Source organism: Phaethon aethereus (assembly GCF_964289735.1).
Source record: "Phaethon aethereus genome assembly, chromosome: 4".
NCBI lineage: Eukaryota > Metazoa > Chordata > Aves > Phaethontiformes > Phaethontidae > Phaethon > Phaethon aethereus.
In genome coordinates, this window is record NC_138578.1 from 2353850 (window position 1) to 2370382 (window position 16533).

The 16533-nt window shown below is 46.0% G+C and overlaps 1 protein-coding gene across 1 annotated transcript; it reads left to right on the plus strand.

Annotated features, from left to right (window-relative positions):
- PPEF2 (protein phosphatase with EF-hand domain 2) lies at positions 1-15430 on the plus strand (the record flags this gene model as incomplete). The annotated part of the gene is given in 16 exon segments (XM_081999256.1): positions 1-61; positions 3650-3777; positions 4713-4770; positions 5941-6116; positions 7155-7269; positions 8194-8240; positions 8677-8928; positions 8930-8965; positions 9057-9206; positions 10001-10336; positions 11494-11679; positions 12365-12507; positions 13031-13137; positions 14227-14390; positions 14921-15008; positions 15252-15430. Coding segments are annotated over 16 exon segments (2226 nt in total).
- Positions 15431-16533: the final 1103 nt, after the last annotated feature.

The window sequence follows — 16533 nt, forward strand, 5'->3', positions numbered from 1 at the left end:
ATGGGATCTGGTAGTTCTGTAAACGCCACCTACAAGTACTCTCTGCAGAAATCTGAAAATGGTGAGTTATTCTTTGAAAAGTAATCTTTTCCCAGCTGCTCCTGCATGTGCCGTTGGGAGGTTGCAGTGGATGTGTTTCTTTTCTGAGTTACTCGGTTTTCTTGATAGTACTGAGGCAAGGTCATGTCTTTCAGTATCCTGTGAGAAGGAGTTTCAGCTGCCAGGCAGATGACCAACAGGCTTGAGAAAATAACAGCTATTTAGACCAAGTTTAGATTAAAATCAACCAGAACCTGAGCAGAAATAAAGCAGCAAAAAGCAATTCTGTCAGAACTAGCAATTAATCAATTGTTGGCTAACGTGTGTGTTGTCACGTGCTGACAGTGAGATAGATGGTATCACCCTGCTGCTTCTGGTGGACTCCGTTTTTAAAGACTGTGTTAGCGGTGCAGGACTGATAAAGCAGACGCATTAGCAAAGCCAAAACAAATCTGGCTCTAACAAAGGTAAGAGGATGTGGCTAAGAAAAGCTGAAAAGCAAAAAGTGTGCTTTTTTCTAATTACATCAGCGCAACACTCTTAATCTCTGCTAAAGATCTAGATTTTTTTTTAACGGCTCTCCAAGCACTAATGATTCATTTTTATGAAACCCTCTGTATAATAGTATCAGTTTTCTGGGTGTGTGTTTAGGTCTGCCGTGGAACAGACTCATAAACGTGTGCGAGACTTTACACATAAGGAAGTGTAAAAAATAAAGAGATGGATCACTCCGTTGACTCATTCAGTCATTAGCACTGGCAGAACAGCAGTATGGTGCAAACTGTTTGCAAGTGACTTTGAAAGGGAAAAAGTGATTGCCTTTAGAAATGAAGAAAGAGGGGATACTGTTGTGACTCAGTGTCTTTTTTGTTTGTAATTTTTCTTTGTTGAAAAACTCCACCTTTTATTTAAGTTAGACCGCTCTATTGCCTATAGCACCAGAGAACCATGGACTTTCCCAACAAGTTCAGGGCTATTTTAGAATAAAGGCTTGTCTATAGCAAACAAGTGTAACATGAAACTAATTACTTACTTGAAACTCTGCATTCCCATCAACGTTTTCCCATGGCAGTAAAACCTCTCTGCATTTCTTGCATCTGGTTCTCAAAACCTTTCAGATCTGGTGATCTGCAGATGTGGAGCTGCTTAGGACTTACCCATGTATAATGTGCCAGGTGTCATCCTGTCTCCCTTGTACAAGGCCCAAAGGCTGTTCCCAATGGAAAGTGTAGTCAGCAGAGCTATGTTAAACCAGCCCTGCACCTGAGTGGGGAAGGGGATGGGGAACCCCAGAGAGGGTGCAGGCCCCCCCTGTAAGCTGATGCGTGAACTATATACTGCTAGCATGAATAGGCGTTTTTTAGTTTGAGTGCTGACTTCAGTAGCTTATACAATGATGTATGATTCGGTTTACTGCTTGGATCCACACAAAATGTGGATAAATCCCTTTCTCTTCCTTTTTTATTATTTTTTTCTAAACTAGTACAAACACTGCCAGATGAAACCCAACCCAGGTGAGCCAGTAAATTAGAATACCCAGCTTTTTCAGTTGCAGGGTCAGTCTCTGCAGAAGTAGCATAAAATAACAATGCCTTGCCCACATGGAGCTTAAAACGCTGTGTATGGTAGTATGCATGCTTACTGTGTGCTTGATAATGAGCCTTTCACAGATTTTATTTTTAATGTTTCAAAGGACCTAGTTTTCATCGGTATATGATTGTAGTCACAACTATGAAGTTCTGCTCGCAATACAGTTGAAATACATTTGACTTACCGCAGTAATTGGACATTTACCCACTGTTAGGGGAAAACAAAATATTTAGAAGTTGTTTATTTTAGAGAGCGATTGTGACTGTGATTCTGGTTACATGCCAGCCAAATTACAGGGAATAAGGCAGCTAGCGTTGGGTCTGTTATAAAGGAGGCTTGAAGAGGTAGCATCAGGAGCACCAAACTGCAGGAAAGGAAGACAGCCATTTTTTCATAGCCTAGCAGATCAGTAAGCATCTTCTCAACAAGATATATGGCTCAGGCAAAGAATACGTAAGTTATTCTTGAATTAAGGCTAGCCAAAGTCTTACCTTCTCGTCCATGACTTCACCGTGACTCGGCTCCCCAGCTGCACAACAGCAATAGCTCTTCCCTTCCCTTTTAGTGCTCTGAAGCTCCCAGTGCTGTAACAGTAACATAATTTAGAATTATTATTATTTTCAATATATAAGCTGTAACGATATCTTATTTAGGTAAAGGTCAATGTTTCCTGCTGAAGTACATGAAGGGTGTGCTTTATGTTATGTAATTAATGCAAGGTAATTGAATTAATGGGATCTCTGTCTCTCCACAGCACTTAGCAGCCTTTGGGGCGTGTGTGGGGATTTTATTCTTTTTATAAAGCTTCTCCACCCTGCACGTCCCATGGCTCTCCTTGCTTTGCTGAACGTGGCAGTGCTCTCTCACAAACCAGAAGCCAAGGGAATACGAACTCCTGCAGCAGCGCTAACTCTGTGACTCTGTCGTCTCCGTCTGATTTTGAGGCCAGCCTGCAGATAGAGCGGTCATCCCTCCTGCCCTCGGCTAAAGATGACACAGAGAAGCATTGCTAGAAAATGTTTTAAATGTAGGGCTCAAGGGCCTAGAAATGAAGAGGAAGGGACGCAGAGCGTAAACAAAAGAGAGATGCCGAGCAGCAGAGTTGGTTGGCAAGGTGCTGTGAAGTAACCAAGCGGTCCAAATGGTGTAAAGACCAGCTTAAGGAGGATGGAGTTGTTTCTAGAGGTTTTGTGGCAGAACTTGAAAAAGGAAATGGGAAACCCCATCTGAAATAAGCTTTTAATAGAAACCACTGGCATTGGGGAAGTGCAGAGGAATGGTTATGTTTTAAAGACCAGGGCAAATGGCTGTCATTTGAGAGAAGAGCATTGTGCCAGTGCTGGCTGTGGACTGAACAGCGATTAGGCACCTGGAAATTCCTCGCATTTCGTTCCTTCTGTGCCAGAGATCTGTCTCCCTCTTTTCAGTGTGGGTCTTAATTTTATCTTTATTTTATTCCACGAGAATGGTATGTCAACATTTATGCTAGAATAGATCCCTTTTGAAGTGTGTCCAGAACTGCAAAAGCTAAGGTGTTTATTTGGCTTAAAAGAAGGTAGACAAACCCCCTATTTTTAAGGTTCTGGAAGGGAACTTGGTGTCTTGTTTTCCCCCAGCTACTTGGGTGGCCTCAGTCAAATCTCCGGTTTCCCGAAGCCCCAGTTACCTCGACTGTAAGATGGACATGAAAATGCTTAAGGTAGACAGAAAGAGAGGAAATTGTCTATTAATAGCAAAGAATGTGTTTGGACCTTTAGGCCCTGACAAGTTGCTGTTAACACTGGTGCTGAGGAGCTAGAAGCAGTGGTTTGAAGTGCTTCAGAGGTCTCTGATCAGGCAGGGTCAGATCAACCTCTTGCAATATGGTGAAAAGGAGTGCATTTTTTCACCTTTCCTGCAAACTTGCTCCTGACAAAGAAAGGTCCCTCTTCAATTTTCAGGGTCAGGAAAGGAGCAATAGTGGAGTACCTCACCTGCAGCCACTGCAGCTCAGCAGGTTGGTTCCGTTTTTGTCCCCTAGCTTTCAAGGCAGCCGTCTTGATCCAACAGTGGTATCGGCGCTACGTTGCTCGGCTGGAAATGCGCCGACGTTGCACCTGGAGAATCTTTCAATCCATCGAGTATGCTTGTGAGCAGGATCAGATCAAGGTGAGGTGCCAAGAAGAAAGTATGTGCTTGAACGCAATCCCTCTGTGATGAAGCTAGCCAATGGCAAACTATTTTTAACGCAGGAGCAGGCAACTTCTTCTTGCGTGGGTGCGCAAGATGGAGAGAAGTCAGTCTCTGCCTGAGGGCCTGCGGGGACTCAGAGTCGCTAAGAGTGGAGCAGTCTAGGGAGGAAAGAGCATTGTTTATTAGTGAAGCTGAGTAATCTCTGTGACAAGAATTCCAGAGCTTTGTTTGAAATTCAGAGAGGGTTGTTATTTGTGGGTTTGGCGGGGGTTTTTTTGGTTGTTTGTGTTTTTTTTTTTTTTTGTCTGTTTAATGAACAGTTCTCTGCCTCTTTTTGGAGCCTGCTCTCTCTTCCCTCTGCCATTCTTTGCCATGCTGGTAGGCAGGGTCACTTACTTGAATTTTCAAACAGGAGGGTGTTTTCTGTGCCACAGACTCACTCGTTCCTGGCTGGTAACCCTGTAAGTGCTTCAGTGGGCCAAGGACTGGGTTTCCTGCCACTTTTTTTGCCTGTTGATTTCCTGCCTGCTTATATCTGATGAAACCCTAAGTAATGAGACTTGAAAGAAAGCCCTAAGGACCACTTAACATTGTAAGACTTTTCCCGAGTCTCAACAAAACAGGCAAGCTTAGTTGGTTCATTATATTTTAACTCTGATTAATATTCTCTTACATGGTTGCCTTGCTGTCAGGTGGGGAGAGAGAGGGCTTATAGGTCTACTTCTGCCTTTATGGCTGAAGGCAGAGCTACGTTTCTGACTGCATCACAAGGTATGGTATGATTTGTTGTACATGCCAGAGAAAGTGATAAGGGTATAGATACTACTTCTGGAAAGAAGATCGTGTTAGGTTGCCACTCTGCAGAATTTCATGCTATGGTGAATGATGATGGGCACTCTCTCTTCTTGCAGCTTCACAACTTCTTCAGTTACCTCATGGACCACTTCACGCCAAGCAGCAGTAAAGAGAGTAAGTTTCTCTGTGCCTTTTGTAGATGTGGCATCAGCAGCTCAGAAGGCTGCACCCTCTGTTGATTTGTTGCCCAATGCTGGCCCTTCAGGATGGCAAAGGGGGCCAAGAGACTCTGAAGAGCTATGGCATGAGGAATGTGGATAGGGAATGAATTGTCTGGAGACTGCTAGAGCTGCGTGAGGGATCTGGGGCAATTCCTGCTCCTTAGGAGCTGCGAGGGGGAATAAAAGCTCATTGTGTTTTCTAAAAGAGCAGTATTAGAAATCTGCCTTTTTTTCAGTGACCCCTAGTAACCAGGGCTTTTCAGAGTCCATTTCTGAAGCGAGAGAATCCATCTTTAGGGAACTGTGCTCTATGGTCTCTATTTATATTTTAGTGTCTCGCTTATAATTGGGGTGGGAGAAGTGCTGTGGGAACCAATATAGTATCTTCCTGAATCTGCAGAGAGCATTGCATGTTGTTTCTTAGCACTTGCTAATGGGAACTTGCTAATGAGCTTAGGTCTGCAATCTGATAGTAGCACGTCATAATTAACTATTTACTTTGCTGACCATAACCTGCTGAAGTGCTTGCTCCTTCCTTTCAAACTGCCACCCTCCTTCTCACAACTACCTCACATTTTTTACAGCAAAGCTCTGTTGAGGAAGGCTTTTTTTCAGTGTCTGCATAAAACAGGACAATAATGTCCCGTCCCTTGAGTTGGGTTCCAAGATGTTACAGCAATAAAAAAAAAAAGCATATTTATACCAAGTTTGTGCAATACTGTGAATGTAGGTGCAGGCTTAGAAAAAAGAGGGGCGTAGGAGACAGTTCCTTATTCTAAAGGTTGCTTCTGCATCTCATTGAAAATAAGATTTCAGTTAGCCATGGCAACCGATGTCCATCTGGCTCTACCAGAGTTTTGCAGAAACCAGTGCACTGCCAGCACTGCCTGACACACAGCACAGCGAAACTTCTCCCTGCAGCCTTTTCCCCACTGCAAATTCTGTAGCGGTGTCAAACTAGGAGCTAGCCTCCGCTGCTGCCATTGCTTGTGAGCTCTAGCCGAACCAAACAGCTTTTATTTAGCAAATTGCTAGAATGGTGTATTGAGGCAACTTAAGTTTTTCTTCTCTCTTTTTCTCTTTTTAAAACAACAACAATCAAACCGACCAATCTGCCATCCAGGGGATTTTATCAGTCGCATGTTCATAAGTGGGGAAAGCTTCAAAGAGGCAGAGCTGGAAAAATACTGTGACTATGAATCCATGGAGGTGCCAGACTCCTACACCGGACCCCGTCTCTCTTTCCCACTCCTTCCTGACCATGCGACTGCCTTGCTGGAAGCTTTCAAACAGAAACAAGTAAGGATCCCAAAAGGAACCACGCTTTCCCCTTTTCTACACAGGAGTGTAGGATAGATAATTTAGTTTCATACTTCCTAACAAGCTAAGCTGACTGGAGCATGAGTTGCCAGGCTGTTAAGCAAAGGGGGATGGAAATCATCTGGTAGGTATTCCCCCCTGCCACAGGAACTTATTTCCTTTTTGAAGATGCAGTCCTGACAAAAATGAAAACTTTCCGTAGCTGTGTGCCAATATTAACCCGAATTTCATTTTGAAAGGGAAAAACCTCCACAAGAGTCCATGTTGAAACATCGTCTCATTGTTGGTTGTAATTTCTTAATATGTAAAAAAGTATAATATGGCCCAGATGGAAACAGCTGATTAAAATTATGTTTTGCACCATGCAACTTTGACTCATATTTAACATGTAAAATGTGAGCTTTTTAGTGAGGAAGTCTGTCCAGTACCAATTCGGCAGCACTAACAATTGCAGTGTTCTGCTGCCATCCCTCAGTCAAGGTGCTGAACTGCAGATTAGGTCAAAACATCCCTTCTCCAAACAAAAGGCTTCTAAAATAAAGGTCTCTAGTGTCTTGAATAGTATTAAATGCCTACACCCTGCCTTTAAGGGAACATGCTTCTGCAAGACACATCGCAGCTCAGGGCCTGGCTTAATGTGGAGAAGGCTAAGAAAGGTCTAGAGGAGCAGCTTCTTACCTGTGCTACCGGGCTGGAATTTCTGCTGCTCTAGGAGGTGGTGTTGCCTAGCGGATAGAGCCTCGACCACAGCGTGTTAAGACTTATGGGTTCTCTTGCCAGCCTTGCCAATGCCGAGGCTGGGCTGCTTGGGGTGAGTCTCTTCCATCCTGCTATTTCCCACTATTTGCCTCATGTTGTTTGTAAGCCCGTAGGTCAGCAGTGAGTGTCATCCCGGTGACAGCTTCTGCTGTCCAGGCTGTCGTGGTGGGTCCTCAGGGCCTCTGCAGATAGAACTGCTGTTGTTGCTCAGATTTCCTGCTGATTTCCTGCTTTAATCCCTTTGCTTTCTCCTAGTAGCAGCTCCACGCTCGCTATGTCTTAAACCTTCTGCACGAGACCAGAAAGCATCTCAAGCAGCTGCCAAACATCAGTCATGTCTCCACCTGCTACAGCGAGGAGGTCACTGTGTGTGGTATGTCTGGGTGGGAGGGCACTGCGCAGTCTCTGGGGCAGAATGTTCCCTTGGAAGGGGTGGGAAAGATAAAAAACGGTAGCGTGAGCACGATGCGGAAGGTGGAAGGCGAATGCAGTCTGAAAGCGAAATGCATGTGGCATTGAGAGGCAACTGGGGTTGTCTAAAATATCTGGGTTTACCCTATGGTTGTCTTTGTTCTGTCACCCCAAACACAGAGTCGTTTTACTAAACCACAAAAACTGCACCCAGTCGAGGACCGGCCTCAAAACTCTTTGTCGTTTTCTGTCCTGGTCTGTGGCCTGGGATGATTTAAACAACCAAGTCCTGGAGTTGTTTTGGCCGAGTCTTCATTAGCAACGGCGGATGCATTCATAACCAGAATACTAACATGTCTTTGCATCCTATCAAGAAAATTTGAAGGAGACAAAGCTTTTTACCAGTATTTTCCTACTCTAGGACTAATGTTTAAACTTTGAGATATTACTGAAAAGTATGTACTTAGCACAGAATTTTGCGTGCAGTCAGCTTCTGAAAAGCGAACCTCTCTCTCCAATATCATGTTAAATGAGAATTTAGTTTGATTATTATTTTGTATGCAAAACTTTCTCCCATGTAATGATCAAAGTCAAACAGTTTCTTGTGCCATGTTGTGTCATTGTACGAGAGAAATGAACAAAGCTTCTGAATCAGAGTCTTCAGAAGCTGGTGTAGGTTTTTCCCTGTCCTTCTCAGGCTTCAGCTCAAGCCTTCACATCATGTCCTTTTCCTTCGGGCACATTGGCTCAGTGTAAGGAAACTTGTACCTTCTTCCCAAAATATTTCAGTGGTCATGAATTTATAGAGGAGACATTTCATAGGAAGTTATTTATTGGTGTCGTTTTAAGTTGAAGGTAAACACACTTGTCTTTTTGTGCCTGTTAGGAGACTTGCACGGACAGCTGGATGACTTGTTCCTCATATTCTATAAGGTAGGCACCGTATTTTGCAGAGGGAGGCTGGCCAGGCATTGCGAGAGGTATCGCACAGGTCATGCTGAGAAGTGTTCGCAAAATCGGGCCCTTCATGTGTGACTCTCCAGGTCAATTTGATCGGTTTTAAATGGCTTCACAAAGCAGCAGCTTACTTGCTTGCTGCCTTTGAAATCTGATATACACGTACATTTGGGAAGTGCCTGTGGACATTCTTGTAAGTAAGTGCAGATAACAATGGCAACTCTTCCTGACTGCCAGCTTTCACTTTTCAGTGCATTTGCCACTGGGAGCCTCTTATAAAAATAAGAGTCAGGACCTATTGTATAAGGTAACCTGGGACAGGAGCGAGAGAATGTGTGGTTGTCGTGGGGAGGTATATGGAGATCATGGGGAAGCCTCTCTCGTAACATCCACCTGTTCCTCGCTTTTACAGAATGGCCTTCCTTCCCCTTCCAAGTCCTATGTGTTCAACGGGGACTTCGTAGACAGAGGGAAACAGTCCCTTGAGATCCTCATCATCCTCTTTACCTTCCTCCTGATCTACCCAAAGGAGGTTCATCTCAACCGTGGGAACCATGAGGACCACATGGTCAACTTACGGTACGGGTTCTCTGCGGGACCGATAGAGGTGTCAAGGGTGTCGCGGCAAAATCCCACTGAACTCCCTTTCTCCTCTTCCTTTAAGCTACGGTTTCACCAAGGAAGTAATGCAGAAATACAAGGTACGCATACGTTTGTGTCTCCTTTACCACGTGAGATGTGGACTTTGAAGGCTTGATGCTTTGTCTTTTCCTTTCTGACCTGTCCTCCTAGGAGCACGGGAAGAAAATCTTGAAGATGATTCAGAATGTCTTCTGCTGGCTGCCCCTTGCCACCCTGATTGATCAGAAAGTCCTCATTATACACGGAGGCATCTCTGACACCACTGACCTGGACATGCTTGAGAAAATTCAAAGGAACAAAGTAGGTTTCATCTTCTAGGTATTGCAAGAGTCAACAGTGTATTTGCTGATCTGTGGCGAGGAGCTTATTTCTAGACATCAGCTTGGCCTTTGGCAAGACAAATCTAAAGGACGGTCTTCCTAGACAAACTCTGTTTAAGTTCAGGCTAAGGATCTCTTTGGTTTAACAATGTGCGTGCAGGAGGTGTGAAGGGAAGAAGTACTCTTGGCTTCTGAAATATGTAAGGATCGTAGCCAGGGAAGTGGTGGGTAATGCCATGGGTAAACAGATGTGCTGGTGCTTACTGTAAAAACGCAGTGACGATGAGACTTTGTCCCACAGTTCCTTAGACTGTTTTTCCCCCCAGATATCCAGACGGATTTTGATAAGTCATTTAACTTGTCTCTGTCTCACCTTCTCGTTGAGAAATACTACTTCCCTTCTCCAAATGTAATGACAAGCACTTGCACCAGTCAGCAGTCCTTCCGTCATTCTGCTGTCTGGTTCCCATCACAGATTAAATCCATACTCTACGTTTTGTGAAATGCCTGAACCGCGCAAAGTAAGTAAGTAAGTCAAGTCCATGAATAAGAGAGAGATGTGTAGTCAGTATGGATGTTGGGGCCGCAGCTGTAAACTAAGAATGGCACGTCCAAGAGGATGGCACTAGTAATCTTCCACAATTAATCAATATTTGATGGCAGCAAAGGGAATTGAGACTCAGAGGCTTGGGTCACTTGACAGTCTGCCAGTGGAAGATGTTACAGCTGGAGATGTAGTGTGACCAGCTCTCTTTTCTCTCTTACCTATTTTAGTTTATTTCTGTATTAAGAGGGAAGAAAAGAAAGGAGTTCAAGAGAAATGTGGAAATACAGGAAGTAAATGGGGAGAGCAAAGTAGAGGCTGACCCAGCAGGGAATGGGGCAGCCCCCAGTTTATCGCCGCAGTCCCGGCCAGCCCACGCTCCCAGCATGGCCAACAGGCTGGAGTTGTCCAGGTGGGTCCGGCAGACGGTGCAGGAGCAAATCGAGTGGTGCCGCCGGCTGGTGGACGTCAGCGAGTCGGAGGAGGAGGAGCTCACCTATTCCAGCATGGTCTCCTTGACGGATTTGGATGGGCCTTGCTGGACTCGCCAGGAGGAGTGGAAGCAGGTGACTAGTCTAAGCAGGGCCCTGAGCTCGGTGGGCTGTGAGTGCGTCCTGCACGTTTGTTCTCTGTTATGAGGGATCTTCAGTATAAAATATGTGGGTCAGTGCACAGAGCTCTCTGTGGAGAGATTTTTGCTGCTTCGTATAGTGGAGTTAAGGAGCAACTCGGTGTTGAAGTTCTAGCAGGCAGGCTAATGGTGTTTGTGCTATTTTGTACCTACTGCTCTGTATCCCGAGACAGCGCGGCGTTGATCATTCAGCGCTAAGTGGTCAGGAAGGGTTATACTGTGAGCATGTGACCTCAGGCACAGAGTGGGGCAACAGGTTTTCTTGAATCACTGCAGCGTAGAGAAATAATAGACAAGATTGATTGATTGTAGAGCCCAGTAGTTGGGTCGCTTACTGCGTACGTGGTGTATCTGAAGTCTGCTCTGTAGGTAATGAACGAGCATGTAATTTTCTGACGAATGAGTCGTGATCTTGGGTACTAAGAGCAGACTGCATTTGTGGTTTTAGCTGGACTGCACTTCGAGTAGATTGCTAGGCAGGCCAGAGCCTGGGAACTTGGTTTCCCATTTGTTAGACCACTCTGTCTGTTAGCCCCTTCTGTGCACTCTGAAACCATGGTTACTTACTTCACGTTACATACGACATCCTGGCATTGCACACCTTATCGGCATAAAGCTATATATTGAGGTCAGGGTTAACGAGATTAAACTTTAATCCAAATAGTAGTTACTGAGTCAGCATTTACTTACACTTCTAGAGGCTGCGGACTGTCCTGGCTAGAGAGCAAAGGAGTTTACTACTAAGTCTGCTCATGGCCTCAGGATCTGCTGGGTGTTCTTGCCCTGTGTTTTGGGAAGGAAGGGAAAGCTTGTTATCCTGATTTATGGACACCCCTCTTCCCCCAGGCACTCTGAGCGTGCAGGCCAACAATATTGTCACCTCTGTGGTGGACCAGGTCTGTGACAGTCCCACAGAGCAGTACGGTGGTTCAGCTGCGATGCAGGAAACATCTCTGTTTCCCTGCACTATGGTAATAGCAGCAGTGCAGGGAGTGATTCAGAGAGCGAGCTGTATTTGCTTAGTAAACTTTGATGGGTGGTATCTACGGGGTAGACTTTATTCAGTGAACTTAACTTATCCAATCCTTTCAGATCCTAGACATTCTCTGGAGTGACCCCATGCCTCAGGAGGGCTGCAGAGCAAATACAGTGCGAGGTGGTGGCTGCTACTTTGGGCCTGACGTGACAGGGAAGACCCTTGAGAAGTACAACTTGCAGTTCCTCATCCGCTCCCACGAGTGCAAGCAAGAGGGCTACGAGTTCTGTCACAACCGGAAGGTCGGTGAGGGAGGCGGCGAGGATGATACTTGTGTTTCCATCCTCCTAGGGTGGGGTTTCCATGATGGCTTGTCTCAGCTCTGCATTTCTCCCAATGGGGCTTTGTTAAGTACACACAAAATCCTATTGTGAGTTACTGAAGTGTGTTCCCAGCTGAGGTCTTAGGTCAGGACAGTCTGGAGCCAGCTACGCTGTTGGGTGCATCTGTTGTGCAGGCAAAGCACGTCCTCGCGCGTGGTAGCTGAGAAAAGATCTGAACCCTTTTGTGTCATTGCCCCCACTTAATGCAGCTGTTTCTGAAAATCATGTACAAAAGGGTGTTACTAAGCTGCTGCCACAAAGTTTTGCTCTCGAAGGTTCATGGTCACTTCAGTGATTTCAACAGGGGCACTTTTGACTCTGCTTACTGCAGTGGAGAGTAGAATTTGTCGGGAGAGCACAGCGAAATTGCAGAAGCCCAGTGTGTGGCCAGATCCACGTGAGACCAGCGCCGCCCTCGAGGAACTCACACCTGTACAGCTTCCAGGCCAGCCGCCACCTCGCTCTTCCTTCTCCATGTAAAACATGGTGCTTTCACAGTGTGTCGACTCCAGATGGGATCAGTTGTGTTGTTTTCACTGATACATGTATATACAATAGAGGATGTATGTACTGACTGTAAATGCCTCTCTTTTTTGGGGCTTAGGTGCTGACCATATTTTCAGCCTCAAACTACTATGAGATTGGCAGCAACAGGGGAGCCTATGTGAAGCTGGGACCGGACCTCGTCCCACATTTTGTTCAGTACCAAGCGAACAAGACAGCCCATACTCTCACTATGACCCAAAGGCAAGGCTTTCCGGTTGCTCTGTATTCACCAAGGCAAAATTCTGAAAGGGAACACTTTGGGAGCTTTAAGACAGTTTGACTCCGGAGCTGAACTTTCACAGCTTCATTTACTAAATAATAGCAGTAGAGGAGGATTCAAAGTTTGTGCAGAAATTACTGAGGGGAGGCTCAAGGGTTAAGGAGGGAGCATTCCAAGATCAGATGCGGACTCTTTTTTTACAGACTGCTGATTTTCCAGCTCCTCTTTTCGAAGTCAAGTTTTAACATTTGACCCTTGCTGAGGTTCCCTTCTGCTTTGTTACTTCACAAATTGATGCAGGAATTTACTGCATCAGCTGCGGGGAACTGTGCTCCAAGCACGCAGCGCTCTGTCAGGAGCACTGAGATGCAGCTGTAGCTGTGCAGAGCAGTTGTGCGAGGGTCTGGGCAGTCCATGGACAGGTCAGAGGACGGGGAAGGCGCAGCTTCTCTTGTGCTTCGTGGCAAGTCCTTAATGTGCTTCTCTCTTTTCTGCGTCCTCCAGGATCAGCAGAGTAGAGGAGTCAGCCTTTCAAGCCTTGCGGGAAAAGCTCTTTGCTCACACCTCGGCCCTCATTAGCGCGTTCAAGGCCTACGATAAGGACGATACGGGTAAATCTGAGCCGAGGGGCACTCACGTTAATTCCATGGTAGGACAGGATTGAAGCAGCTAAGTTGAGCGTGTGGCTGGTTGGGAGACTCCTCGCTGATAGTTGTCAGCGACTGTCAGAGCGGGAGGCTGTGTCTGACCTTGCTAGAGCGTTGGTCCCATTTGCTGTTATTCAGTGTCTCTGTCGGGAAACTGTTAATGCCCCAGAGTGGCATTACAATGAAGGGGGTGTCGGAGAAGCAAGAGGCGACGAGCCTAATGTGTAGCAATTTAGGCTTGGTACTAGGAGAACCCTTTGGAATAGGGAGTATTGATGAAGCATTGGGAAAGACCACCTGGAACATGTCTGTCACGTGTCAGTTGGGACAGGCTGGGTGGTCTCTACAGCCCTTTCATCCCTGGAGGCTAAAATCACCGGGAAGAGGCAAGTGAGGGATATCCTCTGTGGCAGCTGCCTCTGTCAGAGCCTTAAGGAAGGAGCTGAGAGTTGACAATTCTCTGGCTGACAGTAGTGCTCTGCTGCTGCACCGACCAAGATGTGCTGCTGAGATCTGCCCATTTGTGGCCCGAGGAAGAAAAGGGACACGGCGTTTGGCAGAACTGCTTTCTTCCCTGGCAGCAAAATGGTTAGCAAAAGTCCAGTTCAGCTGTTACAGCAGCTGTTAAACTAGGGGCTTTTCCATCTTCCTGGGTCACTGCGGAAGTACTAGTGCAGTTGTGTAGGCCACAATCTTCGGGGTGACCCTGGCTACAGGTCACAAGTTTATGATGAAATATCCGAAGTTAGTGTCTTCCACTTGTTTGGATGTTTGCAGCCCCATGGCCCTGATTTGTTGCAACGTTCAAAAGCTTGCTGAGGCTCGGGGGAGCAGCAAGTGCACTTGTGCCTGCTGTGGCTGATGACGGTACAGCCATGCAGTGTTTTTTCCTGCACCAAGGTACTCTAGTGTGCCATAGAGAAATAAAGCTGTTGCTGTCAGCAGCAGGGTAGACTGGGTATGCATTACCGCTCCAGGCTTTTTTCTTCGCCTTTGTGTGCTTTCAGCTGCCCATCTCTCAGAGGTCTCCATGGCTCTCCTTCTTCCTTACAGGAAGGATCACACTGAGCAACTGGGCGACATCAGTGGAGTCAGTCTTGCACCTGGGACTGCCCTGGCGAATGCTGAGACCACAGCTGCTGCGCAGCACGGCGGACGGCATGCTGGAATATAAGTCCTGGCTCGACGACTTGGCCATGGAGCAGCGGAGCCAAGAGGTAAGGACTCCCCCGCTTCCATCAAATCATGATGCAAAGCAGCTCACCCAATCCTCAGCATGTGGAACCAAGTATGGTGCAAAAGGAGAGCGGAGGGTTCCTCTATAAGCCAAAGTGTACTGAAGTCGATGGAAAAGCTTGCATGAATTCAGATAGTCCAGAGGCATTCAGTCAACTGTAGAAATAGATCATGCATGTGAAATGAAAACCTAGAGGTAGTTTTGGATGCAGGCTTTTGAGAAGGAAAACTATATTCCCTTCTTTGAGTCACAGTTTCTTAATTACACGCAGCAAAACCAGCTCTGCAATCATTAAAAAATGTAGCCCAAGTCACCATCTTCTCTGTTAGCCCGGAAAAGTTCTGTTTGGAAGTGACAGGTTTCACAAGGTACACATGTTGCCATGTGCACTGCTGGTAAACTCTTGAGAGCGGTAAACATTTTTATGTATGGGAAGGTCTGCAGTAACTGCTCAGAGAAAGCAGAGAGCTGTCATAAGGGTAGAAGGAAGGTGACCATGTTGTCTTTCAGCACATCCAGTCGAGCTTGCTGGAAGTCATTTATCGAAACAGATCCAACTTGGAGACCATATTCAGGATCATAGACCGAGACCATTCAGGTAAGCAGGTGTGCAGGGGGTGTTGATCATTGCATTGCAATTCCATTCTACTTTTGGGGTCCCTTTAGTTGCAGCACATGAAATGTAGATTACAAGTGATTCCGTTCTTTCCTTCAGGGTACGTGGGCAGCAGGGGTCACACGAGAGATCACACCTGAGCCAGGGTCCCGCCTTGCCTGCTGCATGGGGATTGACAGCAGCGGTGACCTTGCGCTGAGGTGGCTGTGCCTTCCTTCTCCACAGGTCTTATCTCATTTGAGGAATTCCACCAAACCTGGAAGCTTTTCAGCTCCCACATGAACATTGAACTCACGGATGATGGCATCAAGGACTTGGTTCGCAGCATTGATTTCAATAAGGATGGAAACATCGACTTCAACGAGTTCCTAGAAGCCTTCCGCCTTGTCAAGCAGTCACAGTAGTGAGAAACTGCTGAGGGCTGCCGTGTCCCATGCCTTGATTTTCTGCGAAGCCAGGGGGACGGCTTCCTCCCTAACCGCAGGCAGTTACCTGTAGAACTTACTGGTTGAAAACAGCGACCGCTGCAGCTAACAGTTGTGGTCTGTTTGGCAAAGGCAATGAGTAAAATAGATAAGCTGCCCTTCAATTCTGACCATTTTTAAAAAGCAGCTGTGTTTTCAGTAGAGAGTCCTGCTCAAAAGGAAGATGCAACTTACTTTATCATTTTGTCAATGCATGTGACGAAATGGTACAGGTCTATTCAAGTGTAGTATAACAGAAGTTAAGGTACTTCTTGTAGGCAGTGTTTTATCAAGGAAGCAACTGCTAGAGCACAGCTTTCCTTTCAATAAACAGTTTTTTCTAGATTGCTGGTTCTGGGCTGTTCATGGCTTCTCTCGTTTGTCAACTGTCTGAGCAGCGGAGCTTTGGTTTTTGGTTTTTTTTTTGCTAGTGAACAAAACTATTCTGCCTCTACCCTATTTGAGTTGTTTCTACTGAACAAACTCCTCCTGCAGAGAAGAACGGATTGTAGTTGCAGTTATTTTCAATGACTGTTGTAAGGTGCAAAAAAAGGCAACTTGAGGGAAAAGAAAAGCACCCTTTACAATGCATGTAGCAGGCACCTGCTCTGCAGTACTTGGTACAAGGTAGGATCTCAGGGACGTGACCTTGTATTTCATTTTGGGGACTGGAGCTGCCAAGCAGCACCGTGGCAGAGGGTTTGAAAGCCTGTTACCTGCCCTGCTGGGAGGAGAAGGAAGTGCATTAACATAGAGCGGGGAACAGTTGCACTGCTTTGCTAAGGTAGCTGAGAAAAAGCCAACGCCGTGAACAAGTTATTACAAAGTCGGACTGAATTTATTACTCTCCGTCAATTAAAAAAAAAGGCAGAAGACAATGGCCAGACATTCTGCGGTTATTTAAGGGGCAGCAAAACTTTGTATAATACACATACATGAAGTGATAAAAACATAACCTTCAGATGCTTGCAGTCCAAAAGAAGGACAGAAACCGGAAACATCAACTTCCAGCATCTTGCCCCAGTAAACTACAGGTATTGCAG